Source organism: Oncorhynchus masou, chromosome 13, assembly GCF_036934945.1.
Source record: "Oncorhynchus masou masou isolate Uvic2021 chromosome 13, UVic_Omas_1.1, whole genome shotgun sequence".
Lineage (NCBI taxonomy): Eukaryota > Metazoa > Chordata > Actinopteri > Salmoniformes > Salmonidae > Oncorhynchus > Oncorhynchus masou.
In genome coordinates this window covers 19080041-19098776 of record NC_088224.1, presented here as the reverse complement: position 1 = coordinate 19098776, position 18736 = coordinate 19080041, and the positions used below count along the sequence as shown (strand labels likewise).

Sequence of the window (18736 nt, the reverse complement as noted above, 5' to 3'; positions counted from 1 at the left end):
AAGCTTGTGGAAGGCTACCCGAAACGTTTGACCCAGGTTGAACAATTTAAGGAAACGCTACCAAATACTAATTGTGTATGTAAACTTCTGACCCACTGGGAATGTGATGAAAGAAATAAAAGCTGAAATAAATCATTCTCTCTACTATTATTCTGACATTTCACATTCTTAGTATCACCACTTTATTTTAAGTGACCTAAGACAGGGAATTTTTACTAGGATTAAATGTCAGGAATTGTGAAAAACTGAGTTTAAATTTATTAGGCCAAGGTGTATGTAAACTTCAGATGTCAACTGTAATATTTGAAATTGGATATAACTGTCTTAATGTGGCTGGACCCGATGAAAAGTAGTTGCTGCCTTGGCAGAAGAAGTTGTATCCGATGTTCTGCTTGACAGAAGCACGTTTCTCCAAACCATATTGGTGTTTAAAAGCCTGAAGGATGTGGTAAAAGTGAAGGTAGGAACTGTCCTGTATGCTAATCTTTGTGTCAATGCTCCATCAGCAGAGCTGCCCTCTATAGAGTGAATGTGTGTGCGTGGCATTTACTTGTGTATCAGTGGAGGCTGCTGAGGGGAGGGCGGTTATAATAAATGGCTGGAACGGTGCGAATGTAATGGCATCAAACACATGGAAACCATGTGTTTGGTACCATTCCACTAACTCAGCTCCAGCCATTACCACGAGCCTGTCATCCCCAGTAAGGTGCCACCAACCTCCTGTGGTATGTATGTTACCTGTTGATGTAGCTCAGGGCCAGGTAAGTGGGCTGTTGTTGCTCCTGTTTCTCCAGAACACGAGGATCTGTGTCTGAGAGAGAGAGAGAAAGAGGTGCGAGAGAGAAAGAGGTGCGAGAGAGAGAGGCAGGGAGAGATAGAGAGAGAGAGAGGGGGGCAGAGAGAGAGAGGCAGAGAGAGAGAGAGGGCCGAGAGAGAGAGAGAGAGAGGCCGAGAGAGAGGGGGGAGAGAGAGAGAGAGGAGAGAGAGAGAGAGAGAGAGAGAGAGAGAGGGCCGAGAGAGAGAGAGAGGGCAGAGAGAGAGAGAGGGCCGAGAGAGAGAGAGAGGGCCGAGAGAGAGAGAGAGGGCCGAGAGAGAGAGGGGAGAGAGAGAGGGGAGAGAGAGAGAGCAGAGAGAGAGGCAGAGAGAGAGAGAGGCAGAGAGAGAGAGAGAGAGAGAGAGAGAGAGGCAGAGAGAGAGAGAGGCAGAGAGAGAGAGAGGCAGAGAGAGAGAGGGCAGAGAGAGAGAGAGAGAGAGAGAGAGAGAGAGAGAGGCCGAGAGAGATAGAAAGGGCCGAGAGATAGAAAGGGGTAGTTAGTGTAAAATAGATTCATTCAACTTAAAATGAGGACATACACACTGAAAGATTTCAAGACTCAGAATGTATCAGCATGGAACATGAGAAGCACAAGGGGAGACAACCTGGTAGCATACATCCAGTCCAGTACACCAGCTCTACTGAAAGTGCTTGTATATGAAGGGTTCGGGGTAAGTATGATTTATGGGAGGAAATCAGTGTGCAGTAAGGTGAATTGGGTGTATGTCTGTCTCCCTCTCTCTGTGTGTGTTTGTGTGTGTGGAGGGCGGTTGGATATATACGGATAATAAATAGGCTGCATTAGTAAAGACATTCCCTGTCCTGTCATTGTAGCAGGGGGTTGACTACATAGCACCATGGTACAGAGAGGGTTATTTAACCAAGAACACTGTACATAGCACCATGGTACAGAGAGGGTTATTTAACCAAGAACACTGTACATAGCACCATGGTACAGAGAGGGTTATTTAACCAATAACACTGTACATAGCACCATGGTACAGAGAGGGTTATTTAACCAAGAACACTGTACATAGCACCATGGTACAGAGAGGGTTATTTAACCAATAACACTGTACATAGCACCATGGTACAGAGAGGGTTATGTAACCAAGAACACTGTACATAGCACCATGGTACAGAGAGGGTTATGTAACCAATAACACTGTACATAGCACCATGGTACAGAAAGGGTTATTTAACCAAGAACACTGTACATAGCACCATGGTACAGAGAGGGTTATTTAACCAATAACACTGTACATAGCACAATGGTACAGAAAGGGTTATGTAACCAAGAACACTGTACATAGCACCATGGTACAGAGAGGGTTATGTAACCAAGAACACTGTACATAGCACAATGGTACAGAAAGGGTTATTTAACCAATAACACTGTACATAGCAACATGGTACAGAGAGGGTTATGTAACCAGGAACACTGTACATAGCACCATGGTACAGAGGGGTTATGTAACCAAGAACACTGTACATAGCACCATGGTACAGAGAGGGTTATTTAACCAATAACACTGTACATAGCACCATGGTACAGAGAGGGTTATGTAACCAATAACACTGTACATAGCACCATGGTACAGAGAGGGTTATGTAACCAGGAACACTATACATAGCACCATGGTACAGAGAGGGTTATTTAACCAGGAACACTGTACATAGCACCATGGTACAGAGAGGGTTATTTAACCAGGAACACTATACATAGCACCATGGTACAGAGAGGGTTATTTAACCAATAACACTGTACATAGCAACATGGTACAGAGAGGGTTATTTAACCAATAACACTGTACATAGCACCATGGTACAGAGAGGGTTATTTAACCAAGAACACTGTACATAGCACCATGGTACAGAGAGGGTTATTTAACCAATAACACTGTACATAGCACCATGGTACAGAGAGGGTTATTTAACCAATAACACTGTACATAGCACCATGGTACAGAGAGGGTTATTTAACCAATAACACTGTACATAGCACCATGGTACAGAGAGGGTTATGTAACCAGGAACACTGTACATAGCACCATGGTACAGAGAGGGTTATGTAACCAAGAACACTGTACATAGCACAATGGTACAGAAAGGGTTATGTAACCAAGAACACTATACATAGCACCATGGTACAGAGAGGGTTATTTAACCAGGAACACTGTACATAGCACCATGGTACAGAGAGGGTTATTTAACCAGGAACACTATACATAGCACCATGGTACAGAGAGGGTTATGTAACCAAGAACACTATACATAGCACCATGGTACAGAGAGGGTTATTTAACCAGGAACACTGTACATAGCACCATGGTACAGAGAGGGTTATTTAACCAGGAACACTATACATAGCACCATGGTACAGAGAGGGTTATGTACAGGGAATGGAAGGAGTTGGAGGTTATGATGGATATACTTGAAATTTCACAGTAACACACACACACCTCAGTAACACTGCAGCAGAGAGCTTCCACTGCCTCGGGCCACCAGCCCAAACTTCAAAAACGGAGCGTGTGAGCATAAGAGTGTGCTGTGCGCATGTGTGTGAGAGAGAGAGTGTACAATGTGATGAATGTGTGCTAAGCCACAAGTCCACACTACCACCATGTGGTCAACAGGGTGAAAGCCCACTACACTGAGTGTAAATACAGTCAATAGCTGAATACATATGCAATGCAATGGATTGTTGTGAATGTGTACAGCTTAATTCATAAAGCCTACATTACGTACCTACGCAACATAAGAACACAATTAGCTGAGCAAAATGGTGATCCTGCGTACTTGCGTCAAGTTTATAATTGATATTTTTGCTCCACAACTATGCATTGCAGTGTACTTGACAGAGTTTACACGTATTTAATCTGATGTGCACTTATCATGAGTCAACCACACTGTGCTTAAGTGTACATACTATTAAATATGTTTAAAGTTTAGAATATATTGTGTTTCTGAGTATCAGTTCAGCCTTGGTGTGAGCCTCAATACATGTGTGAAAGGAGACAATGTGTGTGTATGTATGTAATTATGGTTGTGTGTATAATGGTTCACAGATGACCAGAGCTAGATTATCTCTGTGCCATTTTTAACAGTCTCCCTCTCTGTCTGTGTGTGTGTGTGTGTGTGTGTGTGTGTGTGTGTGTGTGTGTGTGTGTGTGTGTGTGTGTGTGTGTGTGTGTGTGTCTTGGAAGTACTTTGGCTTCAGACATTCACACCTCATAATTAAGAAAGAATGAAGACTTCCCACAGTGCAGGAGCACACCAAGGAGACCGGCAAACACCCATACAACCTGACAAACAAACGCACACACACAAAGCAGTCTCTCTTGCTCCCTCTCTCTTTCTGAATCTCTCACACACACGTCTGAGGTGGTCCACTGAGGTGGTCTTAAGCAGGTTTTTACTGCTGTGCTTTAATCATCCTACCTGCTGCTGAGATCCAGAAACCAGAACACTTAACCTATATACACTCTATGTAGAGGGGGGGATGAAGAGAAAGAGAGAGAAAGAGAGAGAGAGAAAGAGAGAAATAGAAAGAGAAAGAGAAAGAGAGAGAGAGGAGAGAGAAAGAGAGAAAGAGAGAGAGAGAAAGCGAGAGAGAAAGACAAAGACAAAGAGAGAGAAAGAGAGAGAGAAAAAGAGAAAGAGAGACACACCGAGACTGACGATATGTACTTGTCACAGTAGGAGGCCATTCCTTGTATTGCTAGAACAAAAGACGTACAGTACCAGTCAGAAGTTGACACATACAGGGTTATATACTCATTCCAGAGTTTTTCTACATAATAGTGAATACACCAAAACCATGAAATAACACATATGGAATCATGTAGTAAGCAAGAAAATGTTTAACAAATTAAAATAAACAAATCAAAATATACTGAGATTCTTCAAAGCAGCCTCTAAGGATGCACGAACATATCTGAATTGGCTGATATTAGCTAAAAATGTCAACATCGGCATCAGCACGATGTTATTTAACTGTGTCAAATAAGCTTGTTGACCAATCAGGATCTGAATATGACTGCACATCACATAATAATTTAACGCATTTATTTTTAAAAATGTACGTAGTTATTACACATTAATTACACTATTTCATATGTTTCATATGTCACAACGATTCATCGATAGGTATGCTATGATGCTGGTAAATTTGTCTCACGCACCTACAGCGCTGGTCATTTAAAAAAGCTAGCTATCTCATGGATGCAAACAATGTTCTTCCCCAAAAACACAGCAAAACGACAAATATGTGTTTCAGTAGCTATAGCTAGCTAACTATATAGCTAGGTGTCATCATCTAAAATAACTCTAATTTATAAGACAGTTCTTATTTGATTAATGGTGGTCTGACCCATCTATGTGAAGCTAGCCACAATAAGGATTAGACACAATAGTGGAATTTGTGGTTAGCCTTCAAAATAAAGGTATGGCATAATTATACTATTTGTATCACTGTCAATTACATACATTTATTTTGAAGGCAACCTGCAAATTCCGCCATTGTGCCTAATCATTCTTGTGGCTAGCTTCACAACACACAACCCGGTCCGGTCGAGCCTCACTAGCCAGATGTCTGCTTATAACGTTAGCTTTGGGCAACAGGGTTAAGTAACTGGCTAGCTATTTATTTTCAAGAACTAAAGTTTAATTTCAATAGGCGAACAAGTGACAACCTAGCTAATACTTAGCAATGATTTAGGAATCTGTGACTAAGAATAATGAAAATGACTGCAGTTTCTACTGGCCATTGTTTTCAGGCTGGTTGTATTGGTGCTAGCTAGGTACCAAGCTAAAGCTAAACCCCAGAAGTTGTGGTCGAACAAATGATGCTTTATTACCAACGCGGTATTGTAAACACATCGTTCGCGTTTGCAGACTTTTTTGTACAGCTTTGCATGTCAAAAAGAATACAATAGCACTGTCAAAGACCCAAACAGCATTCCATAGTATGTATGTTGTGAAGCTAATAGCAGTGACACTACTACTGTGTAACTCCAGTAGGGTAACATCTGAAAAATAGCGTACTTGGTAGTGCGTACCGGTGCGAACATCACCCACGACTGAGAATGGTTGATTGTCAAGGGTAATGAATTCCATTGTCTTGGCTTTAATGGATTTCACCATTGAGTTGTCTCGTTGCAATTTTCTTACTCTTTCAAATGACTGTTCGATCCACACAGCAGACATTGTGGGCTAGATTAGGAATGCTGTGTTGCAAGTGAACCGCAACATTTTACGTGGAGTCATTGCATCATGTACCTATGTTATATTAGGTATGCACGGCAGCTTTGACATCGGTTTTTAACATTGGCGTTAACTTATTATGGCTGGAGGGCAGAATTGAGTAGCTTGGATAAATAAGGTGCCCAGAGTAAACTGCCTGCTACTCAGGCCCAGAAGTTAAGATATGCATATAATTAGTAGATTTGGATAGAAAGATAACACTCTGAAGTTTCTACAACTGTTTGAATGATGTCTGTGAGTATAACAGAACTCATATGGCAGGCAAAAACCTGAGAAGAAATCCAATCAGGAAGTGGGAAATCTGAGGTTGGTAGGGTTTCAAGTCTTGGCCTATCCAATATACAGTGTAAAATTTTTGATTGCACTTCCTAAGGCTTCCACCAGATGTCGACAGTCTTTAGAACCTTGTTTCAGGCTTCTACTGTGATGGGGGAGAGAATAAGAGCTGTTTGAGTCAAGTGTCTGGCAGAATGCCATGAGCTCAGTCTCGCGCGCGCCTGTGAGTTAGCTGCGTTCCTTTTCCTTTCTAAAGACAAAGGAATTGTCCAGTTGGAATATTATTGAAGATTTATGATTAAAAAAAACATCCTAAAGATTGATTCTATACATCGTTTGACATGTTTCTACGAACTGTAAAGGAACTGTCGTCTGAACTAATTGCCTGCCCCTTGTGAATTTGTGAACTAAACGCACAAAAAAAAGGAGGTATTTGGACATAAATGATGGACTTTATCGAACAAAACAAACATTTATTGTGGAACTGGGATTCCTGGGAGAGCATTCTGATAAAGATTATCAAAGGTAAGTGAATATTTATAATGCTATTTCTGACTTCTGTTGACTCCACAACATGGCGGGAATCTATATGGCTTGTTTTTGTCTCTGAGCACTGTACTCAGATTATTGCATGGTGTGCTTTTTCCGTAAAGCTTTTTTGAAATCTGACACAGCGGTTGCATTAAGGAGAAGTATATCTTTAATTCCATGTATAACACTTGTTTTTTCATCAACATTTATGATGGGTATTTCTGTAAATTGATGTTGCTCTCTGCAAAATCACTGGATGTTTTGGAAGCAAAACATTACTGAACATAACATACCAATGTAAACTGAGATTTTTGGATATAAATATTAACTTTATCGAACAAAAATACATTTATTGTGTAACATGAAGTCCTATGAGTGTCATCTGATGAAGATCATCAAAGGTCAGTGATGAATTTTCTCTCTATTTCTGCTTTTTGTGACTCCTCTCTTTGGCTGGAAAAATGGCTGTGTTTTTCTGTGACTAGATGCTGACCTAACATATATAATCATATGGTGTGCTTTTGCTGTAAAGCCTTATTGAAATCGGACACTGTGGTGACATTAACAACAAGTTTATCTTTAAAATGGTGTATAATACTTGTATGCTTGAGGAAATTTAATTATGAGATTTCTGTTGTTTGAATATGGCGCCCTGCACTTTCACTGGCTGTTGTCAAATCAATCCCGTTAACCTCTTGAAACTCCCCATACCGGATCCGGGATCGTGACTAAAGCCTCAGGCTCATTAGCATAACGCAACGTTAACGATTTCTGAAAATCGCAAATAAAATTAAAATAATGCGTTTGCTCTCAAGCTTAGCCTTTTCTTAACAACACTGTCATCTCAGATTTTCAAAATATGCTTTTGAACCATAGAAATTGACTAATTTGTGTAACAGTATGCAAAGCTAGCATAGCATTTTGTGTAGCATGTAGCACGCAACATTTTCGCAAAAACCAGATAACCAAATAAATAAAATCATTTACCTTTGAAGAGCTTCTGATGTTTTCAATGAGGAGAGTCTCAGTCACATACCAAATGCGCAGTGTTTCCTGAAAGCGTCTGTGTGTAGGAGAAATCGTTCCGTTTTCTACATTGCGCCTGGCTACTGAAACGAACCGAAAATGCAGTCACCTACAACGTAAAACTTTTTCCGGATTAACTACATAATATCGACCGAAACATGGCAAACGTTGTTTGGAATCAGTCCTCAAGGTGTTTTTTCACATATCTCTTCATTGACATGCAGTTCGTGGAAGCTTGCTTTCCTCTCTGTATTCCTTGGAAAAATACTGGCAGGTGACTTTTGCGCACCAATTTCGGCGCAGGACACCGGGCGGACACGTGGTAAATGTGGTCTCTTATGGTCAATCTTCCAATGATCTGCCTACAAATACGTCACAATGCTGCAGACACCTTGGGGAAACGACAGAGAGGGTTGATTCATTCCTCTTGCGTTCACAGCCATATAAGGAGATCATGACAAACAGAGCCTCAAAAATCCTTGTCATTTCCTGGATGCCATCTCATCTTGGTTTTGCCTGAAGCTCGCGTTAAAGGGCACGCACAGAGAAGATCTTTGTATTTCTGGACACGTCAGAGTGTTTTCTTTCGAACAGTAGCAATTATATGCATAGTCGAGCATCTTTTTGTGACAAAATATCTTGTTTAAAACGGGAACGTTTTTCATCCAAAAATGAAATTGCGCCCCTAGAGTTCCAAGAAGTTAACGGGATTTCAGCCGTAAGAAGTAGACATCGGGCCGATACCGATGTTGGTATTTTTAGCTAACATCAGCCGATTCCAATATGTTCACCGATGTATCGTGCATCCCTAATTGATACCAAGGTCTCTTTTACAAGGGCCCCCTGGATTTCACAATTACACAATCACGGCAGTGTAGGAGCATAGGAAATGAAATAAATATATTCAAACACAAGCTTAGCCTTTTATTAACAACACTGTCATCTCAGATTTTCAAAATATGCGTTACACAAATGCTTGTCTAGCGTTGGCTGTAAGTTTATCATGGCATAATGCTATGCTAGGCTCTGCTCTGCTGGCAGCAGGCAACATTTTCACGAAAATAAGAAAAGCAACCAAATTAAATCATTTACCTTTGAAGAACTTCAGATGCTTTCACTCAGGAGACTCCCAGTTAGATAGCAAATGTTCCTTTTTTCCAAAACGATTATTTTTGTAGGCGAAATAGCTCCCGTTTCTTCATCATGCTTGGCTGAGAAATCGATCGGAAAATGCTACAACTATAACGGCAAACCTTTTTCAAAATTTGCTCCATAATATCGACAGAAACACGGCAAACGTTATTTAGGATCCATCCTCAAGGTGTTTTTAACATATATATTCGATAATATATCCGTCGAGGCAATTGGTTTCTCATAAGAAGCGATTGGAAAAATGGCTAACTCAGTATTTTACGCAAGATTTTCTGCGGTAGACACCATGTGACCACATGCTATATATGGTCCCTTACGGCCATTCTTCAATGGAAATGCCTAAAAAGACGTCACAATGCTGTAGACACCTTGGGGAATACGTGGAAAACGTAAGCTCATTCGTAGCTCATTCACAGCCATATAAGGAGTCATTGTCATGAGGCAGTTTCAAAAAATGCGGCACTTCCTGGTTGGATTTTTATCTGGGTTTCGCCTGTAACATCAGTTCTGTGGCACTCACATACAATATCTTTGCAGTTTTGGAAACGTCAGAGTGTTTTCTTTCCAAAGCTGTCAATTATATGCATAGTCGAGCATCTTTTCATGACAAAATATCTAGTTTAAAATGGGAACGTTTTTCTTCCAAAATCTTTACCTGCACCACGTCGTCGCAAGAAGTTAACCCTACGCAACACAATCATGCAAAACAACCATATTCCTCAGTAGAGGTCCTCAATCTACATTCTGAATTGCCTGTAAGGTATTCTAAATATTAGTTCTTCGTACCTCACTTATGGAACAAAAGCTGTTTTTTCCTAAATCTTTTAGTGGCAGACGGAATTTCAAATATTTGCCATCCTTGTTAACGGGTTTGGTATCTCGTACTTCTAAATGTTAGTAACAACAATGTTAGGTAATGCGGGAGTTTTAAAGGGCTTTATTAATTAACAGAATTAAGTGTTTCAACCTAGCTAGCATACAACAGAATGTCAAGTAGGGCTGGGCGATACATTTGAACTAGTCTAATTAATTAGATCTATGTTTTTGCATGATATTCCAAATGCCTTTGTCGCCAGAATCAAGGTTTAGTTGTTTTTCAGCTTTTATGAGTTTTATGTCTGCTTTTTCTCATGGTGTATTTTTGGTCTCATCTTCTTTGCTCCTCTGTGCACATTCCCATTTACAGCAGAGATCTGTATATAATGATTAGATGCACGCCTCCACCCTAACAATGGGAGTTATTCTCCCAAAGGCGGGAAGGCAGGCAACAAGATTAGGTCCAAAATATATTTTAGAAAGAGGTTGCTTCGCCTCTTCATCTTGATGTTTGTACAGTCGTCTCAAATAAAGCTGTGAAGGACCTTGGCGTTACTCTGGAACATGATCGCTCTTTTGACGAGCATATCAACTGTTTCAAGGACAGCTTTTTTCCATCTACTTAACATTGCAAAAATCAGAAACTTTCCGGATTAGGCTGCTAGAATCTTGACTAGAACCAAAAAATGTGATCATATTACTCCAGTGCAAGCCCCTCTACACTGGCATCCTGTTAGAGCTAGGGCTACTTTTTTCAACATTTTGTTAAAAATCGCGCAACATTTCAACGTCCTGCTACTCATGCCAGGAATATAGTATATGCATATGATTAGTATGTGTGGATAGAAAACACTCTGAAGTTTCTAAAACTGGTTAAACCACGGCTGTGACTATAACAGAACGTGTGTCTTAGGGAAAATCCCAAGGAAAACTGATCACCCAAAAAAAAAAATATCAATGCGCCAGTTGCCTGTATTGTCTATGGGAAGAGAAAATAGATAGCTCCCAGTTGACAATTCCTACAGCTTCCACACGATGTCTCCAGTCTTGGCAATTGGTGTGATGTTATTCCTTGGTTCAACGAAGAAGAGGCACTTCCTGTCATCACTGCATCACAAAGGAAGTTTTGGTAGAGAGAATATCGACCATCGTCTCAAGACTTAATGCTATTGAATACAGATCGCCCAGTGATGAATTCGATCGCGTATTAACGTTTACTAATACCTAAAGTTGGATTACAAAAGTAGTTTGAAGTGTTTTGTCAAAGTTTATAGGCAACTTTTTTAATTTAAAAAAAATAACGTTGCATTTAGAAACAGTGTTTTTCCTGGATCACACAGTCTTCATAAATGGACATTTTGGGTATACAAGGACCGATTTAATCGAAAAAAAGACCCAATTGTGATGTTTATGGGACATATAGGAGTGCCAACAAAGAAGCTCGTCAAAGGTAATGAATGTTTTATATTTTATTTCTGCGTTTTGTGTAGCGCCAGCTACGCTAATTCTTTTGTTTACGTCCCCTTCAGGTATTTCGGGGTGTTGCATGCTATCAGATAATAGCTTCTCATGCTTTCGCCGAAAAGCATTTTAAAAATCTGACTTGTTGGCTAGATTCACAACGAGTGTAGCTTGAATTGAGTACCCTGCATGGGTGTTTTAATGAACGTTTGAGTTTTAACGAGTGCTATTAGCATTTGGAGTAGTGCATTTGCATTTATTGTTGGCAAGGTGGGACGCTCGCGCGTCGGGTTGCCCAGAGAGGTTAAGGCTAGGGCTGATTTCAAGGTTGTACTGCTAACCTACAAAGCATTACATGGGCTTTCTCTTACCTATCTTTCTGATTTGGTCCTGCCGTACATCTCCAATCCAAAATCAAATCTAGTCGGCTTTCTATTCCTCAACAAAGCCTCATTCACTCACGCCGCCAAACTTACCCTAGTGAAACTGACTATCCTACCGATCCTCGACTTCGGCGATGTCATCTACAAAATAGCTTCCAATACTCTACTCAGCAAACTGGATGCAGTTTATCACAGTGCCATCCATTTTGTTACTAAAGCACCTTATACCACCCACCACTGCGACCTGTATGCTCTAGTCGGCTGGCCCTCACTACATATTTGTCGCCAGACCCACTGGCTCCAGGTCATCTACAAGTCCATGCTAGGTAAAGCTCCGCCTTATCTCAGTTCACTGGTCACGTTGGCCACACCCACCCGTAGCACGCGCTCCAGCAGGTGTATCTCACTGATCATCCCTAAAGCCAACACCTTATTTGGCCGCCTTTCGTTCCAGTTCTCTGCTGCCTGTGACTGGAACGAATTGCAAAAATCGCTGAAGTTGGAGACTTTTATCTCCCTCACCAACTTCAAACATCTGCTATCTGAGCAGCTAACCGATCGCTGCAGCTGTACATAGTCTATCGGTAAATAGCCCACCCAATTTTACCTACCTCATCCCCATACTGTTTATATTTATTTACTTTTCTGCTCTTTTGCACACCAATATCTCTACCTGCACATGACCATCTGATCATTTATCACTCCAGTGTTAATCTGCAAAATTTTAATTATTCGCCTACCTCCTCATGACTTGTTGACATTCACAAGACGCAGGCCTCCTTATTGTCTTTAGAATTTCGAAGCGAACAGCTGGAGGCAGGGCTTTCTCCTATAGAGCTCAATTTTTATGGAATGGTCTGCCTATCCATGTGTCTCTACTTTTAAGTCTTTATCGAAGACTCATCTCTTCAGTAGGTCCTACGATTCAGTGTAGTCTGGCCCAGGAGTGTGAAGGTGAATGGAAAGGCACTGGAGCAACGAACCTTACTTGCTGTCTCTGCCTGGCCGGTTTCCCTCTCTCCACTGGGGCCACAGTGTCTCCCGACCCCTCCTGTCTCAGCCTCCAGTATTTATACTGCAATAGTTTGTGTCATGGGGCTAGGGTCAGTCTGTTATATCTGGAGTATTTCTCCTTATCCAGTGTCCTGTGTGAATTTAAGCTTTCTCTCTCGCTCTCTCTACCCCCCCCCCCCCCCCCTCCCTATAGGCTGTCTCGTCATTGTCGGGAATCAGGCCTACCACTGTTGTGTCATCGGCAAACTTAATGATGTTGTTGGAGTCATGCCTGGCCGTGCAGTCATGCGTGAACAGGGTGTACAGGAGGGGACTATTCACGCACCCCTGAGGTACCCCAGTGTTGAGGATCAGCGTAGCGGATGTGTTGTTACCTACCATTACCACCTGGGGGCGGCCCGTCAGGAAGTCCAGGATTCAGTTGCAAAGGGAGGTGTTTAGTCCCAGGGTCCTTAGCTTAGTGATGAGCTTTAAGGGCACTATGGTGTTGAACACTGAGCTGTAGTCAATGAATAGCATTCTTACTTAGGGTTTTATTTTGTCCAGGTGGGAAAGGGCAGTGTGGAGTGCAATATAGATTGTATCATCTGTGGATCTGTTAGGGCGGTATGCAAATTGGAGTGGGTCTAGGGATTTTGGGATAATGGTGTTGATGGGAGCCATGACCAGCCTTTCAAAGCAATTCATGGCTACAGACGTGAGTGCTACAGGTCGATAGTCATTTAGAAAGGTTACCTTAGTGTTCTTCGGAACAGGGACTATGGTGGTCTGCTTAAAACATGTTGTTATTACAGACTCGGACAGGGAGAGGTTGAAAATGTCAGTGAACACACTTGCCGGTTGGTCAGCACATGCTCGCAGTACACGTCCTGGTAATCCAGCTGGCCTTGCAGCCTTGTGACTGTTGGCATGTTTAAAGGTCTTACTCACATCATCTGCAGAGAGCATGATCACACAGTTGTGCGGAACAGCTGGTGCTCTCATGCATGTTTCAGTGTTATTTGCCTCGAAGCGAGCATAGAAGTAATTTAGCTTGTCTGGTAGGCTTGTGTCACTGGGCAGCACTCGGCTGTGCTTCCCTTTCTAGTCTGTAATGGTTTGCAAGCCTTGCCATATCCGACAAGCATCGGAGCCGATGTAGTACGATTCGATCATAGTCCTGTACTGACACTTTGCCTGTTAGATGGTTCATCGGAAGGCATAGCGGGATTTCTTATAAGCTTCCGGGTTAGTGTCCCGCTCCTTGAAAGCGGCAGCTCTAGCCTTTAGCTCAGTGAGGATGTTGCCTGTAATCCATGGCTTCTGGTTGGGGTATGTAGGTACGGTCACTGTGGGATAGACGTCATCGATGCACTTATTGATGAAGCCAATGATTTATGTGGTGTACTCCTCAATACCATTGGAAGACTCCCGGAACATATTTCAGTCTGTGCTAGCAAAACAGTCCTGTAGCTTAGCATCTGCTTCATCTGACCACTTTTTTATAGACCGAGTTACTAGTGCTTCCTGCATAAATCTTTGCTTGTAAGCAGAAATCAGGAGGATAGAATTTTAAGGTCAGATTTGCCAAATGGAGGGCAAGGGAGAGCTTTGTATGCATCTTTGTGTGTGGAGTAAAGGTGGTCTTGAGTTTTTTTCCCCCTCTGGTTTCACATTCAACATGCTGATAGAAATTTGGTAAAACAGATTTAAGTTTCCCTGCATTAAAGTCCCCGGCCACTAGGAGTGCCGCCTCTGGATGAGCGTTTTCCTGTTTGCTTATGGTGGAATACAGCTCATTGAGTGCAGTCTTAATGCCAGCATCGGACTGTGGTGGTATGTAGACAGCTACGAAAAATATAGATGAAAACTAGGTAGATAGTGTGGTCTACAGCTTATCATGAGATACTATGCCTCAGGCAAGCAAAACCTCAAGACTCCGTCGTTTCTTCTTCTCCGTCGTTTCTTCACGCCAATGACGGGGATTTGGGCCTGTTCCCGGGAAAGCAGTATGTCCTTCACGTCGGGCTCATCGGACTCGTTAAAAGGAAAAGAAATCTTCTGCCAGTTCGTGGTGAGTAAACTCTGTTCTGATGTTCAGAAGTTATTTTCGGTCATGAGAGACATTAGCAGCATAACATGTAGAAAATAAGTAAAAAATAAGTTAAAACGCAAAAAAACTAACATAAAAACACAATCGGTTAGGAACACGTAAAACCTCAGCCATCTTCTCCTGCGTCGTCCATTTAGCAACATTGATTGGACTAAATAGTTTTTGGTATCTGTAAGTTTGTTTTCAGTGTATTAAACTAACCATAGCCTTGTTGATTTGATGATGTTTAAATGGTGCTGGAATAGTGTTGTCTTTGTGCGGACTTCCAGTAATGCCGTGGTTCTAAATCAGTAGTTTAGTAAACTGTCGAAAACATTAACTTGCTTGACCATGCTGCAGATGATAACTGTTTGTATGCCATATTTGCTTTGTGGGTTTTCGCCAGACAGAGTTTAATCACAAAACTGGAGAGCAAACAAATATGTGTAGTTGAATTTATTCCGCCGCTGTGTGACTTGTCTTTTTGTTGTCACCACCTTATTGTATATCGTGGTCACGTATGAACTAACGGATTATAGAGCAAACATAATTATCATAACATAGGTTGTAATATGGCTTTTTTAGTGTCTTGTCTTCCTCAGTGATTTTACCCACGCACCACTACTGCTTTATAGACAGACTTGAAAGCCAGATCAGTGAATATTGCAACAGCAAAAATAGGTTAACCTATTTTGATAAAATCATATTAGTGGGTCTTATGGTTGTGGAAGGCTTTATTTAGCCTAGGTATAACGTCACAAGCCCTGAATTTGTTAGATCATTGCTACCTGTTTGAAATGCAGTGTATTTGACCTTTAAATTGTACAACAACGCTCAGAGAAAACATTAAGATATATATAGTCAATCGCCCATAAGTTGTTTTTTTTTTAAGAAAGAAATTAATTGAGACATGATTTTTAGGCCATATCGCCCAGCCCTAATGTCAAGCTCCGCAAAGCTAACCACATACTCTAGAACGTTGGGGATGGGGGAGGGGGGAATTAAGTAAACCAGGTGCAGAGGGGGAGAGCAATAAATGTTCCCCAACTTTATGGCTTCCGTTCACCTAGCAGGACAGGAAGCAAGTATACTCCTGATACCGCCACTGTAACAAGAAGGCAGGCGCGCACATGCACACACACACCCCCATGATGGAGAAGTGGTCCCGTGTGGCTCAGTTGGTAGAGGATGGTGCTTGCGTCACCATGGTTGTGGGTTCGATTCCCAAGGGGGACAAGTATGAAAAATATATGCACTCACTACTGTAAGTTGCTCTGGATAAGAGTGTATGCTAAATGACAAAAAAAACTAAATCAAACGGAGCTTGTGTCACAGTTGTCATACTGGTCCAGTGCTCTCCAAAAGACAGTGTGGCATGGGTGTGTACCTGCATATAAGAGTGTAAATTGGGGGCATAAGAGAGTCATAAATATAGTCCAAATTAGTGGTCCTGTCATTAAATCAGCTTCCCATCAAACAGCACTCTACGGACTTCAACACAACATCACTTTTCTGACCAACAGTCTACTACTGCCTCCTACCGGTCAAAGATGAGGCCCCACCTGTGTGTATTGTTTCGTTTAACTATACTTTTGGGTACCAGAAGTCCTCACAAGGATAGTAAAAAAGGGAACATTTGGGCGGGCAAGTGGGGACATTTTGCCGGTCCCCATGAGGAATAATGCTATTTTAGGCTTAGGCTTCGGGTTAGAATTAAGGTTAGGTTTAGGTAACGTTTTAGGGTTAGGAGTTTGGGGTTAAGGTTAGGCTTAGGTTAAGGGTTAAATTTAGGGAATAGTATTTTGTATGGGAATCAATTATTTGGTCCCCACAAGGATAGCAATACAAAACTGTGTGTGTGTGTGTGTGTCACAGCAGGCCAAGAATGCAGGTCTTGTTTTCCAGACTGCTAATTAAGCCAGAGTGTGTTTTAATGTGTTTCTGAAGCAGCAGGCACCGGATGGAGAGAGGGAAGAGAGGAAAAGGAGGAGAGTGGGGAAAGAGAGGGAGGGTACACCCCTCTGTAATTAGACTTCCCAGTGCATGTTGGGGCTTTCAGGCCCTGCGACTTCTGAGGGTGTGCGTGTGTTGCGGTGGTGTATTTTCCATTCTGGGACACACTAATTGCCTCGTTACGCCCAGACAGGTCATTTGGAGCACACACACACCTTCCATGTCACACCTCAGCATTGAGTTCAGAGGGGGAGAAAGGAAATAGCCACCAACACACCAGGCATCAACAACAAACATGGACACTGTTCAAATACTTATACAGTGTACTCTACCTTCCACCCTTCCTTCCCACCTCCCTCCCTTCAGGTCCTGGATTAAATCACTGATCTGACATGACTGGGTTGACATGACTGGGTTAGTAAGATATGTTGTAGTGGAATTATTGCTTTCACATCCTACACACAACGTAATCACACAAGAAAAAAAAACACATATGCCTACTCCAAAAATGAAGTTAAGACAAACTAATAACACAGGAAAGGATGCCTATTTCAACTATAGAGACACACTCCAAAGTTGGAAATGCATCAGTACAGTAGTCAGTAAGCAATAGCAAGCGTTTAACAGAACAGTGAAAAGAAACAGTGCTACACTGGCCCCTTCTGGTCACAGACGGATATACAGTGCCTGTACTATCATTACATTAGCAGACTCACATACACAACGACCTTAGATCTAGGTTACATTTGACAGCCAACAGGATACATGAGTAACAGAGACAAGTTGTACTAGCAACATTTACCAATTTAGGAAGCACTGTGTGTGGCATCTCTGCCTCTCTCGCTCTCTGTTTCCCTCTTCTTCACGCTCTTCCACTCCTCTTTCCTCCCCTCTCTCTATCTCAAGGTAGGACAGGGGAAGGGGTGGTTTCAGGCGAGAGGCAGGTATGTACTTGTTCAGGTAATGACAACAGAACACTGGCAGTCTGACACACAGCTCGCCAAGGCTGACATCACTATATTGCTCTTCTCTGACCACACGCACATCTAACTTAAAGACATGATCATACATGTAACCTACATACAGGACAACCCTGTACCTCAGAAACACAAATGTGCACAGTCCTGAAGGGCCACTGAATGTCTGTAGATGATACTTTGTCCTATATAGACACTGATATAAAACGCAACATGTAAAGTGTTGGTCCCATTTTTCATAAGCCAAAATAAAAGATCCCAGAAATGTTCTATATGCACAAAAAGCTGATCTCTCTCCATTTTTTTTTACATCCCTGTTAGTCAGCATTTCTCCTTTGCCAAGATAATCCATCCACCTGACAGATGTGGCATATCAAGAAGATGATTAAACAGCATGATCATTACACAGGTGCACCTTGTGCTGGGGACAATAAAAGGCCACTCTAAAATGTGCAGTTTCGAAACACAACACAATGCCACAGATATTTTTTATGAATTTATTTGCAAATTATGGTGGAAAATAAGTATTTGGTCACCTACAAACAAGCAAGATTTCTGGCTCTCACAGACCTGTAACTTCTTCTTTAAGAGGCTCCTCTGTCCTCCACTCGTTACCTGTATTAATGGCACCTGTTTGAACTTGTTATCAGTATAAAAGACACCTGTCCACAACCTCAAACAGTCACACTCCAAACTCCACTATGGCCAAGACCAAAGAGATGTCAAGGGACACCAGAAACAAAATTGTAGACCTGCACCAGGCTGGGAAGACTGAATCTGTAATAGGTAAGCAGCTTGGTTTGAAGAAATCAACTGTGGGAGCAATTAGTAGGAAATGGAAGACATACAAGACCAGGGACTCAAATCCTGCAGTGCCAGACGTGTTCCCCTGCTTAAGCCAGTACATGTTCAGGCCCGTCTGAAGTTTGCTAGAGAGCATTTGGATGATCCAGAAGAAGATTGGGAGAATGTCATATGGTCAGATGAAACCAAAATT

At 41.9% G+C, this 18736-nt stretch overlaps 1 protein-coding gene across 1 annotated transcript in view; it reads right to left on the bottom strand.

Moving 5' to 3' along the window:
- Positions 1-18736, bottom strand: part of LOC135551870 (juxtaposed with another zinc finger protein 1-like) — a 32083-nt gene that overhangs the window by 9117 nt on the left and 4230 nt on the right. Inside the window, exon 2 of the mRNA XM_064983142.1 lies at positions 739-811. Coding sequence (XP_064839214.1) covers positions 739-811 — 73 coding nt within the window. The remainder of the gene's footprint in view (positions 1-738; positions 812-18736) is intronic.